The sequence below is a fragment of the Staurois parvus genome, unplaced genomic scaffold (genome assembly GCF_062004578.1).
Source record: "Staurois parvus isolate SC_StPar_1 unplaced genomic scaffold, SC_StPar_1.0 ptg001171l, whole genome shotgun sequence".
Lineage (NCBI taxonomy): Eukaryota > Metazoa > Chordata > Amphibia > Anura > Ranidae > Staurois > Staurois parvus.
This window is the reverse complement of record NW_028318967.1, coordinates 360,462-374,901: the sequence shown is the minus strand read 5'-3', so window position 1 is coordinate 374,901 and position 14,440 is coordinate 360,462. Positions and strand designations below refer to the sequence as shown.

Genomic DNA, 14,440 nt, shown 5'->3' with positions numbered 1-14,440 from the left:
CTTTCTTTTATTTTCCACTGTCCCTATGCTTTAGTGTTACAGAGGAGTTATGGTGCTAAAATTATTGCTTACTCCAGCATGCACGGCGGTATGTAACGTGCGTTCATGTTCGTTCGTGTGTGTGTGTGTGTATATATATATATATACAGTGGGGATCGAAAGTTTGGGCACCCCAGCTAAAAATTTGTATTAATGTGCATAAAGAAGCCAAGGAAAGATGGAAAAATCTCCAAAAGGCATCACATTACAGATTAGACATTCTTATAATATGTCAACAAAAGTTAGATTTTATTTCCATCATTTACACTTTCAAAATAACAGAAAACAAAAAAATGGCGTCTGCAAAAGTTTGGGCACCCTGCAGAGTTAATATCTTGTACTGCCCCCTTTGGCAAGTATCACAGCTTGTAAACACTTTTTGTAGCCAGCCAAGAGTCTTTCAGTTCTTGTTTGAGGTATCTTTGCCCATTCTTCCTTACAAAAGTCTTCCAGTTCTTTGAGATTTCTGGGCTGTCTGTCACGCACTGCTCTTTTAAGGTCTATCCATAGATTTTCAATTATGTTGAGGTCAGGAGATTGTGAAGGCCATGGCAAAACTTTCAGTTTACGCCTCTTGATGTAATCCCCCGTGGATTTCGAGGTGTGTTTAGGATCATTATCCATTTGTAGAAGCCATCCTCTCTTTAACTTCAGCTTTTTCACAGATGGCATCAAGTTACCATCCAAAATTTGCTGAAATTTTATTGAATCCATTTTTCCTTCTACTCGTAGGATGTTCCCTGTGCCACTGGCTGCAACACAACCCCAAAGCATGATTGATCCAACCCCATGCTTAACAGTTGGACAGAGGTTCTTTTCATTAAATTCTGTGCCCCTTCTTCTCCAAACGTACCTTTGCTCATTCCGGCCAAAAAGTTCAATTTTAACCTCATCGGTCCACAGAACTTGTTTCCAAAATGCATCAGGCTTGTCTATATGTTCATTTGCAAAGTTCAAACGATGATTTTTGTGGTGAGGACGTAGAAGAGGTTTTCTTCTGATGACTCTTCCATGAAGACCATATTTGTACAAGTATCTCTTTATAGTGGAATAGTGTACCACAACTCCAGTGTCTGCCAGATCTTTCTGGAGGGATCGTGCACTCAAACGTGGGTTTTGAATTGTTTTTCTCACAATCCTGCGAGCTGTTCTGTCTGATATTTTTCTTGGTCTTCCAGATCTTGCTTTAACTTCCACTGTTCCTGATGACTGCCATTTCTTAATTACATTCCGAACAGAGGATATTGACATCTGAAAACGCTTTTCTATCTTCTTATAGCCTTCTCCAGCTTTGTGAGCGTCAACTATTTTCAGTTTCAGTTTTCTAGACAACTGCTTAGAAGAACCCATGGTGCTGATTGTTGGGGCAAGGTCAGATGAGTCTGGGCATTTAAAACCTTTGAGATTGACATCACCTGGTCTTCCCAGACGATGATTGAGAACAATCCATGACACTGGCATGTCTCAGCTTTGCAAAGGGGGCAGTGCATGCTATAAATTCTGCAGGGTGCCCAAACTTTTGCAGACGCCATTTTTTTGTTTTCTGTTATTTTGAAAGTGTAAATGATGGAAATAAAATCTAACTTTTGTTGACATATTATAAGAATGTCTAATCTGTAATTTGATGCCTTTTGGAGATTTTTCCATCTTTCCTTGGCTTCTTTATGCACATTAATACAAATTTTTAGCTGGGGTGCCCAAACTTTCGATCCCCACTGTGTATGTGTGTGTGTGTGTATGTGTATATATATATATATATATATATATATATATATATATATATATATATATATACATGGGGACAATTAAAATAAATAAATACATTTTCATCACATAGGGGACAAAGTCCCCATGTAGTGATTTTTGGTGTCAAGTTCTCTTTGACGTTCCTGGCTGTAATCCCGAGTGTGACTCAGGGTTAATTTCAGTACCAAAAGCAGTAACCCCAAGCAACACTCGGGATTACACTGCAGCGATCCCTCGAGCCTTACCTTGTCCCACAATCCCGCAAGGTCCTTCAGCTGTGTCCCCCGGTCATGTCCGTCGGCCGCTGCCGAGTTCCGTTCCCTGCGAGCGTCGGGACCTACGGGGGGGGGCGGAACCAGCAGGAGATTTAAAAAAAGTAAAAATTTGACATACACAATACACTGTAATCTGCTAGTGTTACAGTACTGTATCAAACCATTTCACATACATTTTGTCCCTAGTGCTTTGTCCTGTGCCCTGCCTGCACTTTTACTGTTATTTCTGCCTGGAAACTGAGAAATGTCCATGGCATTCAAAAAGCGTCCCTTTTAGGTCAAAAGCAGTTTTAGACCAGCTAGAAAACAGTGATTGTGAATTAGAATCACTTGCAGAATTGAGCGATTAGTGATTCGTGGGGAAATTCATCAGACACTGAAAACGATTCTGCGGTTGAGCTCAGCGATGTGCGAACTTGGTGCTCTTGTTCCAATTTCAGTGTTTTTTGTTTAATTACATTACTGAATTAAATGTATTATATTTTTTATAATTATAATTTATGATTTCGGGTTTCAAACTTTATCATACCCGGGATGTTTACTAGACTCTTGTTTGGACAGATTTAAGTGAGTTATTCCTAAGAATTACAGGCCTACAATATACAACCACAAATTTCTATGCAAAACAATGTACTGCTTTGACATTCAAAAATATTGATTAAACTGCCAGGGATGTTAATGGTTGTCTCCCCTCTGCTGCAGTGCATGTAATCAATGCAATATATTGCGTGCAATATATTCTTTGGAAACTGACATGGGGACCAGGAAGTGAGGTTTTACACCTTACTTCTGGGTCTGCAACAAGGAGAGGAGATCAGACATGTGCCTGCTCTGCGCTCACCCATCGGCACCCGCTGTGCTGGTTTTGGGACCATAGATGGGCAAGTGGAGCCCAGAATACATGGAGTGGCACATGCCTGTTACTGGGGTATGATATAACCTGTCGCCACCTGAAGCGCTAGAGTACTTTTCATCTGACAGCCAGAAGTCAGCTTGTTAGATTTACAGTGTGCGCAAAACCCCCTGCTGTCAGGTCTGAGCAATGTATGGACCTGGCAGCAAAAGGGGTAAATCTACATCTTTTATGCTAGTGATATTTCAAACTACTTTTTAAATTATTGATCATGATTGTTTGCCTACATCCTGCCTGCTCACAGTACATTTATTGCGGGCAGTGGCATGGGCAGGCTGGATCACATGTATGTATGTCATCAGCCTGTTCCTGGTTAGGGACACGCATGCTGGCTACAACAAGATTTTGTCAGCAAGTCAATTTATGGCTGAAATTTGCTGATTGGCTCTAGCCAACCACAGCACAGAGGCCTGTGTTTTTTAAAAACACATAAGACTCTGTACACAGAGCACTAATCTGGCTGTTTCAAAAACTGCCAGATCTGTAAGTCAAAGTAGCACATTTTACACACATTACACATTAAGCACACAGTTACCCCTTTGATTGTCCCTTGATGTTAACCCCTTCCCAGAAAGTGTCATTGGTACATTGACGGTGCTCTTTGTATTAATGTCAGTCAGTGTACCTCCCAGCTAGCACAAGATCACCGCCATTACCAATATAGCGTCATACATGCGTAAATTCCAGTGTGTGTATGTATACCATAGTTTGTAGATGCTACAACTATCGCATAAACCAATGAATATACTCTTCTTGTTTAGTTAGAAGTAGAATATATTGTTTGGGGGGTTTGGTTTTTTGTTTTGTTTTTTGTTTTATATAATAAAAAAAAACCCCAGTGGTGATCAAATGCCACCAAAAGAAAGTTCTATTTGTGTAGAAAGAAATATAAATGTGTGCACATTGTTGCATGACCAAGCAATTGCCAGTTAAACTATCACAGTGCTGAAAAACAAAAAATGCCCTGGTCATGAAGGGGGTAAAAACTTCCAGAGGTAAAATGGTTTTTAATTATACTATGAGCACCCACACATATTCTAGTACTAGTTCAGTTAATATCTTCTCTCATTGTCTTTTCTAAAGTGATCACACAGCATGGTTTTTTTTTTTTTTTTTTTAATCAGATTTTATTTAAAAAATTTCAGAGATGGGCAAAAAAAAAAAAGTTGGAGTACAGAAACTATCCAATGTACTTGGACCTAGAACGGCATCACTTCAAACACAATGATGTCAGTACAAAGAAAATGGTAGCTGGAGACTTAGTGGGGCACATACACTATATTGCCAAAAGTATTGGGACACATGCCTTTACACGGACATGAATTTTATTGGCATCCCAGTCTTAGTCCATAGGGTTCAATATTGAGTTGGCCCACCCTTTGCAGCTATAACAGCTTCAGCGCTTCTGGGAAGGCTGTCCACAAGGTTTAGGAGTGTGTCTATGGGAATGTTTGACCATTCTTCCAGAAGCACATTTGTGTGCTCGGGCACTGATGTCTGATGAGAAGGCCTGGCTCAATCTCTGCTCTAATTCACCCCAAAGGTGTTCTGTGGGGTTGAGGTCAGGCCAGTCAAGTTCCTCCACCTCAAACTCCCTCATCCTTGTCTCTTATGGACTTTGTTTTGTGCACTGGTGCACAGTCATGTTGGAACAGGAAGGGGCCATTTCCAAACTGTTACCACAAAGTTGGGAGCATTAAATTGTCTAAAATGTCTTGATATGCTAATTCCTTAAGAGTTCCCTTCACTGGAACTAGGGGCCCAAGCCCAACCCCTGAAAAACAACCCCACATCATAATTCCCCCCCCCCCACCAAACTTTACACTTGGCACAATGCAGTGAGGCAAGTACCGTTCTCCTGGCAATCGCCAAACCCAGACACGTCCTTCGGATTGCCAGACAGAGAAGCATGATTGGTCACATGTCTCCACTGCTCTAGAGTCCAGTGGCAGTGTGCTTTACACCACTGTACCTGACGTTTTTGCTTTGCACTTGGTGATATAAGGCTTGGATGCAGCTGCTCGGCCATGGAAACTCATTCCATGAAGCTCTCTACACACTGTTGTGCTAATCTGAAGGCCACACGAAGTTTGGAGGTCTTTAGCTATTCTGCAGACAGTTGGCGACTTTTGCTCACTGTGCGCTTCAGCATGCACTGACCCTGCTTTGTCATTTTACGTGGCCTACCACTTTGTGGCTGAGTTGCTGATGTTCCCAATTGCTTCCACTTTGAGACCACTAACCGTTGACCATGAAATATTTAGTAGCAAGGTAATTACACGAAGGGACTTATTGCACAGATGGCAACCTATCACGGTACCACTCTTGAATTCACTGAGCTCCTGAGAGCGGCCCATTCTTTCATAAATGTTTGTAGAAGCAGTCTGCATTCCTAGGTGCTCGATTTTATACACCTGTGGCCATGGAGGCCATGCAAGGAGAGGAGAGAGCTGCTCCACAGGTCTGGGGAGTTTGAAATCACCGCAGCTACCTTTCTTCTCCTTGCAAGGATAACCGTATGTGTATACATGTACAGAATACATGAAGGTAAAATACCTTCAGCCTTTAGAACCACATTAAGGTTTGTATAGTTTCTTACTAATTATTATGAACCATGCCTATTTTTTTACTTTTGACTATATTCCTTTTAAAAAATAATGTGCTAAGTATCCTGGGATACAGTAAGCATTTTAAGCCATTTGTGATCCTTGATCTTGCAGAGAAAGTCCAGAGCATGAAAATATTTCCATGCAAGTTGAAAGACAGTCAGCAGCTCACTTGAACAGGATCCAGAAACTGTCTTTGTTAAAGCTCACAGCGCTGATGGATAAGTATTCCCCTTCCAACAAACAAGGATGGAACTGGTGAGTTCATGGGAATTCTGTGTGACACAATCTGCTCTAGCTGAACCTCAACCTATATTTCAGTGGAACATTCTTTGAGGTTTGTGCAAAAGCATAAACAAGTTTTGATTGTTTTCTATGAGTTTTTTTGCTTTTCTCAGTTTTACCAAGGGAAGGAGTAATATAATTGCCAAGTTTAGTGTAAATTTTTTTGCGTTTTTGGATAGAACATGGAAAAACTAGAACCACTTTCACATTTGTATTGCTCTTTGTGATATTGATTGCTGTCACTGCACATTTGTTGGGGAAGAGGTGGAATCCAGTCTTTTATGGTTGTCACTAGGACCTGTTCTGGTGACAACTTTTTTTTTTTGCGAAGTTTGAAGAAATGTCTATTCTGTCATGTCTCTGGGAAAGTATGTTAAAATGAATTTCCCCAATGGGAACACAGAAAAAAACACAGAAAAAGTGTGACAGAGATCCCTGCCAAAAAAATGGAAAAAAAAAAATTACTGGAGTTCTACTTTTAAATGGTTAGATCAACAAAAGCTGATATCTTCTGCTGAATTGAATCGAGGTGTGGTGTTGTGTGTTTTTTTTTTTTTTTTGTTTTGTTTTTTTTTCTGTAAAATCCCTTGTAATGATGCATGCATCATATATTCTAGGAGGAGAACAGCTGGGGGAGTCAACAGTTGATAAGAATCTGGCTGTTCCGGTAGATCATAGAACTAAGCCAGCCATACATGGATCAAACTTTGGCTGGATCAGCAGAGACTGGCCAAATTTCAATCCTTGTAGGGCAGGCAGTTGTACACAAGTCTATCTATTGATCGGTCTGATTGTGTACAACCATTCTGTTGGAAAATTTTCTCTCATTCAGTGGTAGCAGTTGAACTGTATTCTGAGGGCAGGTAGTCTCCTCCCTGTCAGAATACAAAGGCTTCACAGGAGGATTCTCCCATCTACATCAGTAATTTTTCTTTCTTTCAATCCACTGATTGAACGATAAAACATGACTCGTGTATGGCCAGCCTTAGTAAGGGCATGCTATGCCAAGCTGCAGTTTCTAAAGCTAGCAAAATACTTTATATTAAAAGAAGTATAGATACCAGAGCAAGATACTAATGATTTGTACAGGGGTAAAATGGTAATACCTCATCTGGAATATGCAGTTCAGTTTTGGGCACCAGATCACAAGAAGTATATTGGAGAACTGGAGAAAGTGCAAAGTATGGCAACTAAAACTGATGAGGCATGGAGGAGCTCAGCTACGAGGAAAGATTAGAGGGCCTAAATTTATTCTCTCAAGAAGAGATGTGGAATAGAATCCCTCAAGAACTAGTTCTGGCCAGCTCAGATTGTTTAAAAAAAAAAAAAAAAAAAAAGACTGTATGCATTTCTAAATGCATAAAATATAATTGGATAATTGCATTTTATAGGTAATAACACCAGGGGTAGTTGATTCAGGGAATTCATGTGTTGAGGTTTTACCTGGCAGTACAGAGGCTGCTTAGGGTGGTGGTCTAAGGATCTGGGTGAGCCCAATGCAAGGGCCTGTCTGTACACTTACAATCTACACACTGACACAGGCACCACTCTCTCCATCCCCCAGCCGCTACATGCACACAACTTATCTTCCATGTGCCGGACCGGCTCCTGGATCCCCAACACATTGGGAGACATCACATGCTATCCCGGATCACAAACAGGAGCACATTGGATAGAGCAGCATATGGTGTGTCCAGCGGGGCACTGCACACAACAGCCCAGCTGTACTCAGATCCCAGAGAAGGGAGCAGACCAGAGCTGAGTGTGTGTGTGTGTGTGTGTACATGGGGGGGAGCTAGGGACCATCTCCTGTCAATACATGTGCAAGCACAGCACCTTCCCCATGGCATTGTGTAATGGTGGCCATACACATTTTCATCAATCATCATTAATGAAATCATCTCTGATCCATCTATTGTCAGCGACCCATTCTATCTGTATGGGGAGTGGACAGGGAAGAGAATTCCAATCCATAGTTGAAAGATACAGATGTAAATTTTTGATTGAATCTCTGTATCAGACATACAATCTGATCAAAACTTAAACGGATTCACAATGTATTTCAGTCCTGTTATTCAATACAACACGCTCGATAATTTTCTGCTCTGGCTGGTCTACTCAGTTTTAGCCAACTGAGGCAGCTGCCTAAGGGTGCCAGCATGTCTATTGCTAAAATGCACCTTCACCTGTGTAGAGAAAAATCCTTGCACCGGCCCCGACTACCATACCGTGAAGTCATACAGATGGCACATGCACAGTTCAGTGTACTGTGAATGAGCACAGGCTATTTAAATGCTGAAGAAATTGATCTGGGAAGTATGAACAAACATTTTATAAATGTACTTGCATTTTACATGGGTTCAGCTGAAAAAGGGCTACATGGTCCTAGGAAGCACATATTTAATGTTTCTATAAACACAGCAAGACTGAATGCACTGTGATGCTGTTGAATATGTAGGTGTGCATTCAGCCATAGAAAAGCAATACATGTTTCCAGATGTGCTTAGAAATTATCTCCAAAATTACACTTCTGTGCCTGAAGCCTACCTAACCAACTGGTATTTTTTTTAGATAGGGGAACATGGATGTAAACCCATAAACACACAGAGGGAACATGCAAACTCCATGCAGATAACTTCCTTGTGCAGAATACAGCTCAGGAATCTGAAGTATTGCTGCAAGAGAGTGAATGACAATACAATCAGGGCCAGATCTAGCCTGACTGATCTGAGGAGGCAGTGAAAAAGTAAAGGGGCCTGTTTTCCAAACTAAAAAAGATGCATAACAAACTACTAATATAATTTGACAAAGACGATGCACTAGGTGATGCTAACCAAATAAAGAACACGTGCACACTGTACAGCACAGATTTTGCTGCGCTACAGACTACATCGCAGATAAATTGGGTAGATCCATGGAGATTGCCCCTTGTTTTTCTGACTCTCCAGCCTCTTTTCCCACTCTGCTCTTGCCTCTGTTCTGGTGGCTGTTACTAGAAGAAACCACTCTGTTTACAGTGCAGCTCTAAGCATTCCTCCTCCTGGCCATCCTATTACAGAATTCCCACGCTGCACACCGAGCTCTCCCAAGTACTGGCATTCTTGGCATTGTGAAGGACCTGGGGCATCACATCACAATTTTTAAAAAACTTAAATTCTTCAATTGCATATGTTGTATGCCCACAGAATATAGACCGAGAACTAATAGTTTCTTAGCCCACCTTAAAGAAGAACTTTATTAAAATAGTCAGGGACTGCGTAGCAACCAGCAACTGTTGAGGCAATGAACACTTTGGGCAGCAGTCTAGAATTCCAACATAGCATATAGAGCAGCGGTCACTAAATGACCACGGTCCGAGAACAGCCCTAGCAGCACTTCCTTCTGGACCGCGAGCCCGCAATGACAGATCTGCCGCCATGTAGGGCGATTGTCACGACAACAACAAGTGTGCGCCCGCCCCTTGCAGCTCACTGGCTCTCGCTCCCTGCCTGTACACAAGCAACCTTCAGCAAGGATCCTGGCACAGCTCCTGTCTGCCCTCAAGGTAGCGTGTAGTCTTACAGTGGCACTCTGATGGGCACAACATAAAATGTGCCCATCAGCATGCCCCTTATTTTATGTGAATGGGTGCTCTGACGGGCCCATTTTGTGGAAAGGCGCACTCTGATGGGCACATACTGTGAAAAGGGGCACTGTGATGGAGATATCTGATGTAAGGGGCACTCTGATGGGGACAACTGATGTGGTGGGAATACCTGATGTAGAGTTGCACTCTGATGGCAACACCTAATGTATAGGGGCACCCTGATGGGCACAGCCTATTCGGACCTTGGCCAGAAGAATTTGTGACCGGACCTCCTTGAATTTTGATTCAGTATCCCTGATATACAGTATAGGGGTCAGGGGTATATAATGTGCAGTAGTTAGAAGTGTGTCCTTTACAGCCCAGTGTTCAGAGTGCAGTGGTAATGGGTACATTATGTACAGTCAAGAGTACAGAGGGCAATGTACCACACAGTACAGCAATTCTGCTGCAACCGATATGCTGTGTTGTACTTTGCACTCTCCAGACCACTACCCTGTATGCTGAGATAGACATTATATAATTCTAACCCCTGCTCTCTTTACACTAGACTGTTACATACTGCTGAATGTTGCATTCTGTAAGCTGTGCCATACATTACATCTGACTAACTCTATAGACCATACTGTACTGCACAAACACTGCTGTACTTTGAGCATCCAGAGTGGTGAGGATTATGTAATATATATCCTCACAATAACCACCCACTGCTCACCTCTGCACCACTCTTCTACAGTTTACCTACTATGCCCAGCATATGCCTATCCCCATCTCTCCCTCCTATGCCCAGCATCTGCCTATCCCCACCTCTCCCTCCTATGCCCAGCATTTGCCTGTCCACACATTTCCCTCCTGTACCTAGCATCTGCCTATCCACACCTCTCCCTCCTGTGCCTGGCACCCCTCACATTCACAGCTCTCTCCGTTCCTAGCTCCTCCCCATCCACAGCTTTCTCTCTGTAGGCTCACCTCCATGCTGCACACTCCAAAACCCTCCTCAATTCTAGGCTCACTTCTCACTAGCATTTTTTGAGTTGCAGCATCTAGGAGCAAAAAAAAAATGTAGGTTTTTCCACCAAAAAAATGCTAAATGCTCCTGAGCGCTACTGAAATGCTTCTAACAGCTGTTTCTCTAGCTTTCCCCCCTCTACGTGTACTGTAAAAACGCTACAGAAAAAAACATTACCAGCATTTTTTGAGCTTAAGAAAAATGCTAGTGTGCATGGAGCCTTAAACTGTCCTCCAGACAAATGACCTTGCCTAGCCTGAGATGTTACCTCTCTGCTGTGGGTAGGAGGACACATTAACTCGGTCTGCCTTTCCACTAGTGATCAGACTGCATAACAGTTGTTGTGTAAGTCATAAGGTGAGAGGCTGCAGCAGAAGCTTTTCTGTGTCACACATTTATGAACACCGCCAAGGAGTGCAGACTCCAGGATTTGAGTCATCTGCAAGCCATCATCTCAGCCCAGGAAGTAGCTTCTTAAAATAGGATAGTACTTGTAAAAATATGTCTCTGTGACCATCAAGAATTCCACAGGCACCAGCATTTGATGGTCATCTGCAAGCTAACCTATCAGCTCAGAAATTAGATGCTTACTCTGGATGATGCCTTTACAAAGATGGTGTTCTGTTTCTGGAAGGAGGTAGTACTGCGATCTGTGCTTGGTAATAAATATGTGCATGTCTATTAAACAAATACATCTGTTGCTCAGTTTTGCCTCAAAGTAGAATTAAACACAATTTTTTTATTTTTTTTTTTGCATAAGGTAGGGGAGACATAATTGGATATAATTTTTAACATTTCGCTCTATTCAAGTGACTGTTTGGGAAGTGGTATTGGCCACAGGGCCAAAAAGGCAGTCGCAGTCTGACCACTGGGAGAACGTGGATGGAAGAACTTTCTCCAGCCTAGGCAAAATCTCTTGATTTGAGCTCAGACTGCTTTTTAGGCTAGGTTCATGTGAGATGGGGAAACAGCTCTCATTGTGAATTAAACGTTTGGAAATGTTTTACTGACATTCTGCGATTTAGCCACAAGATGTCACTGTTTTTCTAACAGCCTCAGACTGCATAGATATTTCTATATTCAGGAAGGGGTGGGGTTTTACACATGAGAGCTCAGTGAACAGGAACAGAGACTGCAGCCATGTTTTGATGGTGAAGGAAAAGAGCCATGTGAGCAGAGAATCCGTTGGCATCCAGGTGTGAGAACTGCAGCTAGTGAAGCTGATGGTGTTCAAGACTCTGATCCTGTTCAGAGAAAGGAAGATCGCTGCCAGGAAGGCTGAGGAGATCGCATGCTTGTTGGAGAGACATTTGTTCTGTTCTGAGTCACCAGCGGATCCAAGGAAGACCCGGGTCGGTAAGATCGTGCACGCACCTCATTTCAGTGTTGGCACCTCCAGAGACTGAGACAGGCCTATAGTTAGTTAGGGTCTCTGTTTGTGTCAGGCCACAAGTGTTGTTACTGATCATTGGAAGGACTCCACAACTTAAAGTGACATAAAATCCCACAAACTCAAGCCAGACTGGCGTTTTGCTCAGAAGGAATACTCGGGCACGTGCTACAGGACCAGTTATGGGAGGGGGAATACTGTAGACTTGTGTAAGATTGTAAGCTGTTGTGCTGCACTGCAGGCTAGCCCATACCGTACACCCATACACTGATTCCTGCTCTTTTAGGGTAATAACAGGTAAGGTGTGGCAGCTTAGTTGTGCCCGCCAGTAGGTAAATTACTTCGCTTTCTACCTTCATCCATCAGAAGGCGCCGTGCTGTGCAGCACAAGGGTCTCAGCTTTTGGGCTGGGTGTATGTAAATTTATTGTACGTTCCCAACATTTGTGGTTGTGTTTATTTGCCACATCTAAGTAAAAGTTCTGTTGTGGCAAAACCTGGTGTTGGGGTTGCCTTCCTTGTTCGTGAATTCACTGTATCCTGGGGAGCCCAGCCCGGTACACGGCTTACATTCACATTTAAACTTTAACTTTTTTAAGCATTTTCAACTGAAATATGGAAAACTACTTACTAGTAGTTACTAGAAGTAGAGTCAAGTATCTGCAAAAAACGTGTAAGGTGTTTTTCAAGCGCTTCTATTGAAATCTACGAAAACATGGGACTCTGCCCCAAATAAGCTAATGTAGTTTTCAGAGCTTCATACGACAAGCTACAAGTGACATGACTGAGCTGTAAACACCATTGAATGTAATGGGATTCTTGAGTGCTGAAGTACTTTGGGAAACTGGCTTGGAATTACTCAGGTGTGTCCCTAGCAAATAGTTGATATTACATATAAACGTATTCATGCAGACATCCTGCAGGAGTTGGGCTTCTTTCACATTTAAGTTTTCTGGGAATGTGGGCAGAAATGTGCAAAATTCACATTGCGCTTGTGATGCTATTATTTCTTACTCCTGGTTCACACTGGTGACCGTTCCAAATCGCATGAGAACGCTCACCCTATTGTCAGAAATGCAACTGTTCATATTAGTGCCACTCCAATTTTGCAATTTGAAAAAATAGTTCCTGCACTATTTTGTTGCGATTTCAGGTGCGACTTGCATAGACATACGTGTATAAATTTGCACAGATGTCAGGCAAGTTGCACCTGAAATCGCACTGACCTGCTCCATTTAAATTTTGCCACTTCAATTTGAATGTCAGATTTAGTGTGAACCTAGTGTTAAAGGCATCCCAAAAGTGGAAAGCAGTCCTGCACACAAAAATGCACGTTGCAAAACGCGCTTGGCTCAGTGCTGAAAAAAGGTACATGAGCTACTTTTGTATTCACAACAGATATTGCACTGTCATTCACAGGGTATCTTCTAGGACAGGGGTGTCAAACTGATGGCCTTCCAGCTGCTACGAAACTACAAGTCCCATCATGCCTCTGCCTTTGGGAGTATGTTTGTAACTGTCAGTCTTGCAATGCCTCATGGGGCTTGTAGTTTGGGCCAGCTGAAGGGCCATCCATTTGACACCTGTGCTCTAGGGGAATACAGCAAAAAAATCTGTCCGTTCACATACCCATGGGAGCTCAGTCCACTGCTTATTTGCTTTACTCCAGTGCTCTCCTGTGATGAACACCTTTAACCCCTTCTTCACCACAAATTGTGATAGTGCTATTATGGAAACAAAATCGCTCTTCCTTGAATAGTATCACAAAGATTTTGTATTGTATAAAAACATCACTGTACTCACAAGCAGATCTGTGTCATAGGTTTATCAGAACATACAGTCAGGTCCATAAATATTGGGACATCAACACAATTCTAACATTTTTGGCTCTATACACCACCACAATGGATTTGAAATGAAACTAACAAGATGTGCTTTAACTGCAGACTGTCATCTTTAATTTGAGGGTATTTACATCCAAATCAGGTGAACGGTGTAGGAATTACAACAGTTTGCATATGTGCCTCCCATTTGTTAAGGGACCAAAAGTAATGGGACAATTGGCTTCTCAGCTGTTCCGTAGCCAGGTGTGTGTTATTCCCTCATTATCCCAATTACAATGAGCAGATAAAAGGTCCAGAGTTCATTTCAAGTGTGCTATTTGCATTTGGAATCTGTTGTTGTCAACTCTCAAGATGAGATCCAAAGAGCTGTCACTATCAGTGAAGCAAGCCATCATTAGGCTGAAAAAACAAAACAAACCCATCGGAGAGATAGCAAAAACATTAGGCGTGGCCAAAACAACTGTTTGGAACATTCTTAAAAAGAAGGAACGCACCGGTGAGCTCAGCAACACCAAAAGACCCGGAAGACCACGGAAAACAACTGTGGTGGATGACCGAAGAATTATTTCCCTGGTGAAGAAAACACCCTTCACAACAGTTGGCCAGAACAAGAACACTCTCCGGGAGGTAGGTGTATGTGTGTCAAAGTCAACAATCAAGAGAAGACTTCACAAGAGTGAATAAAGAGGGTTTACCACAAGATGTAAACCATTGGTGAGCCTCAAAAACAGGAAGGCCAGATTAGAGTTTG

General features: G+C 42.3%; 1 protein-coding gene across 1 annotated transcript in view; it reads left to right on the top strand.

The window, feature by feature from the left end:
• The window catches only part of LOC149438982 (rho GTPase-activating protein 7-like), a 93,719-nt gene that overhangs the window by 27,175 nt on the left and 52,104 nt on the right, over window positions 1–14,440 (top strand). Inside the window, exon 6 of the mRNA XM_089659606.1 lies at window positions 5,694–5,837. Within this exon, the coding sequence (XP_089515732.1) occupies window positions 5,694–5,837 (144 nt within the window). The remainder of the gene's footprint in view (window positions 1–5,693; window positions 5,838–14,440) is intronic.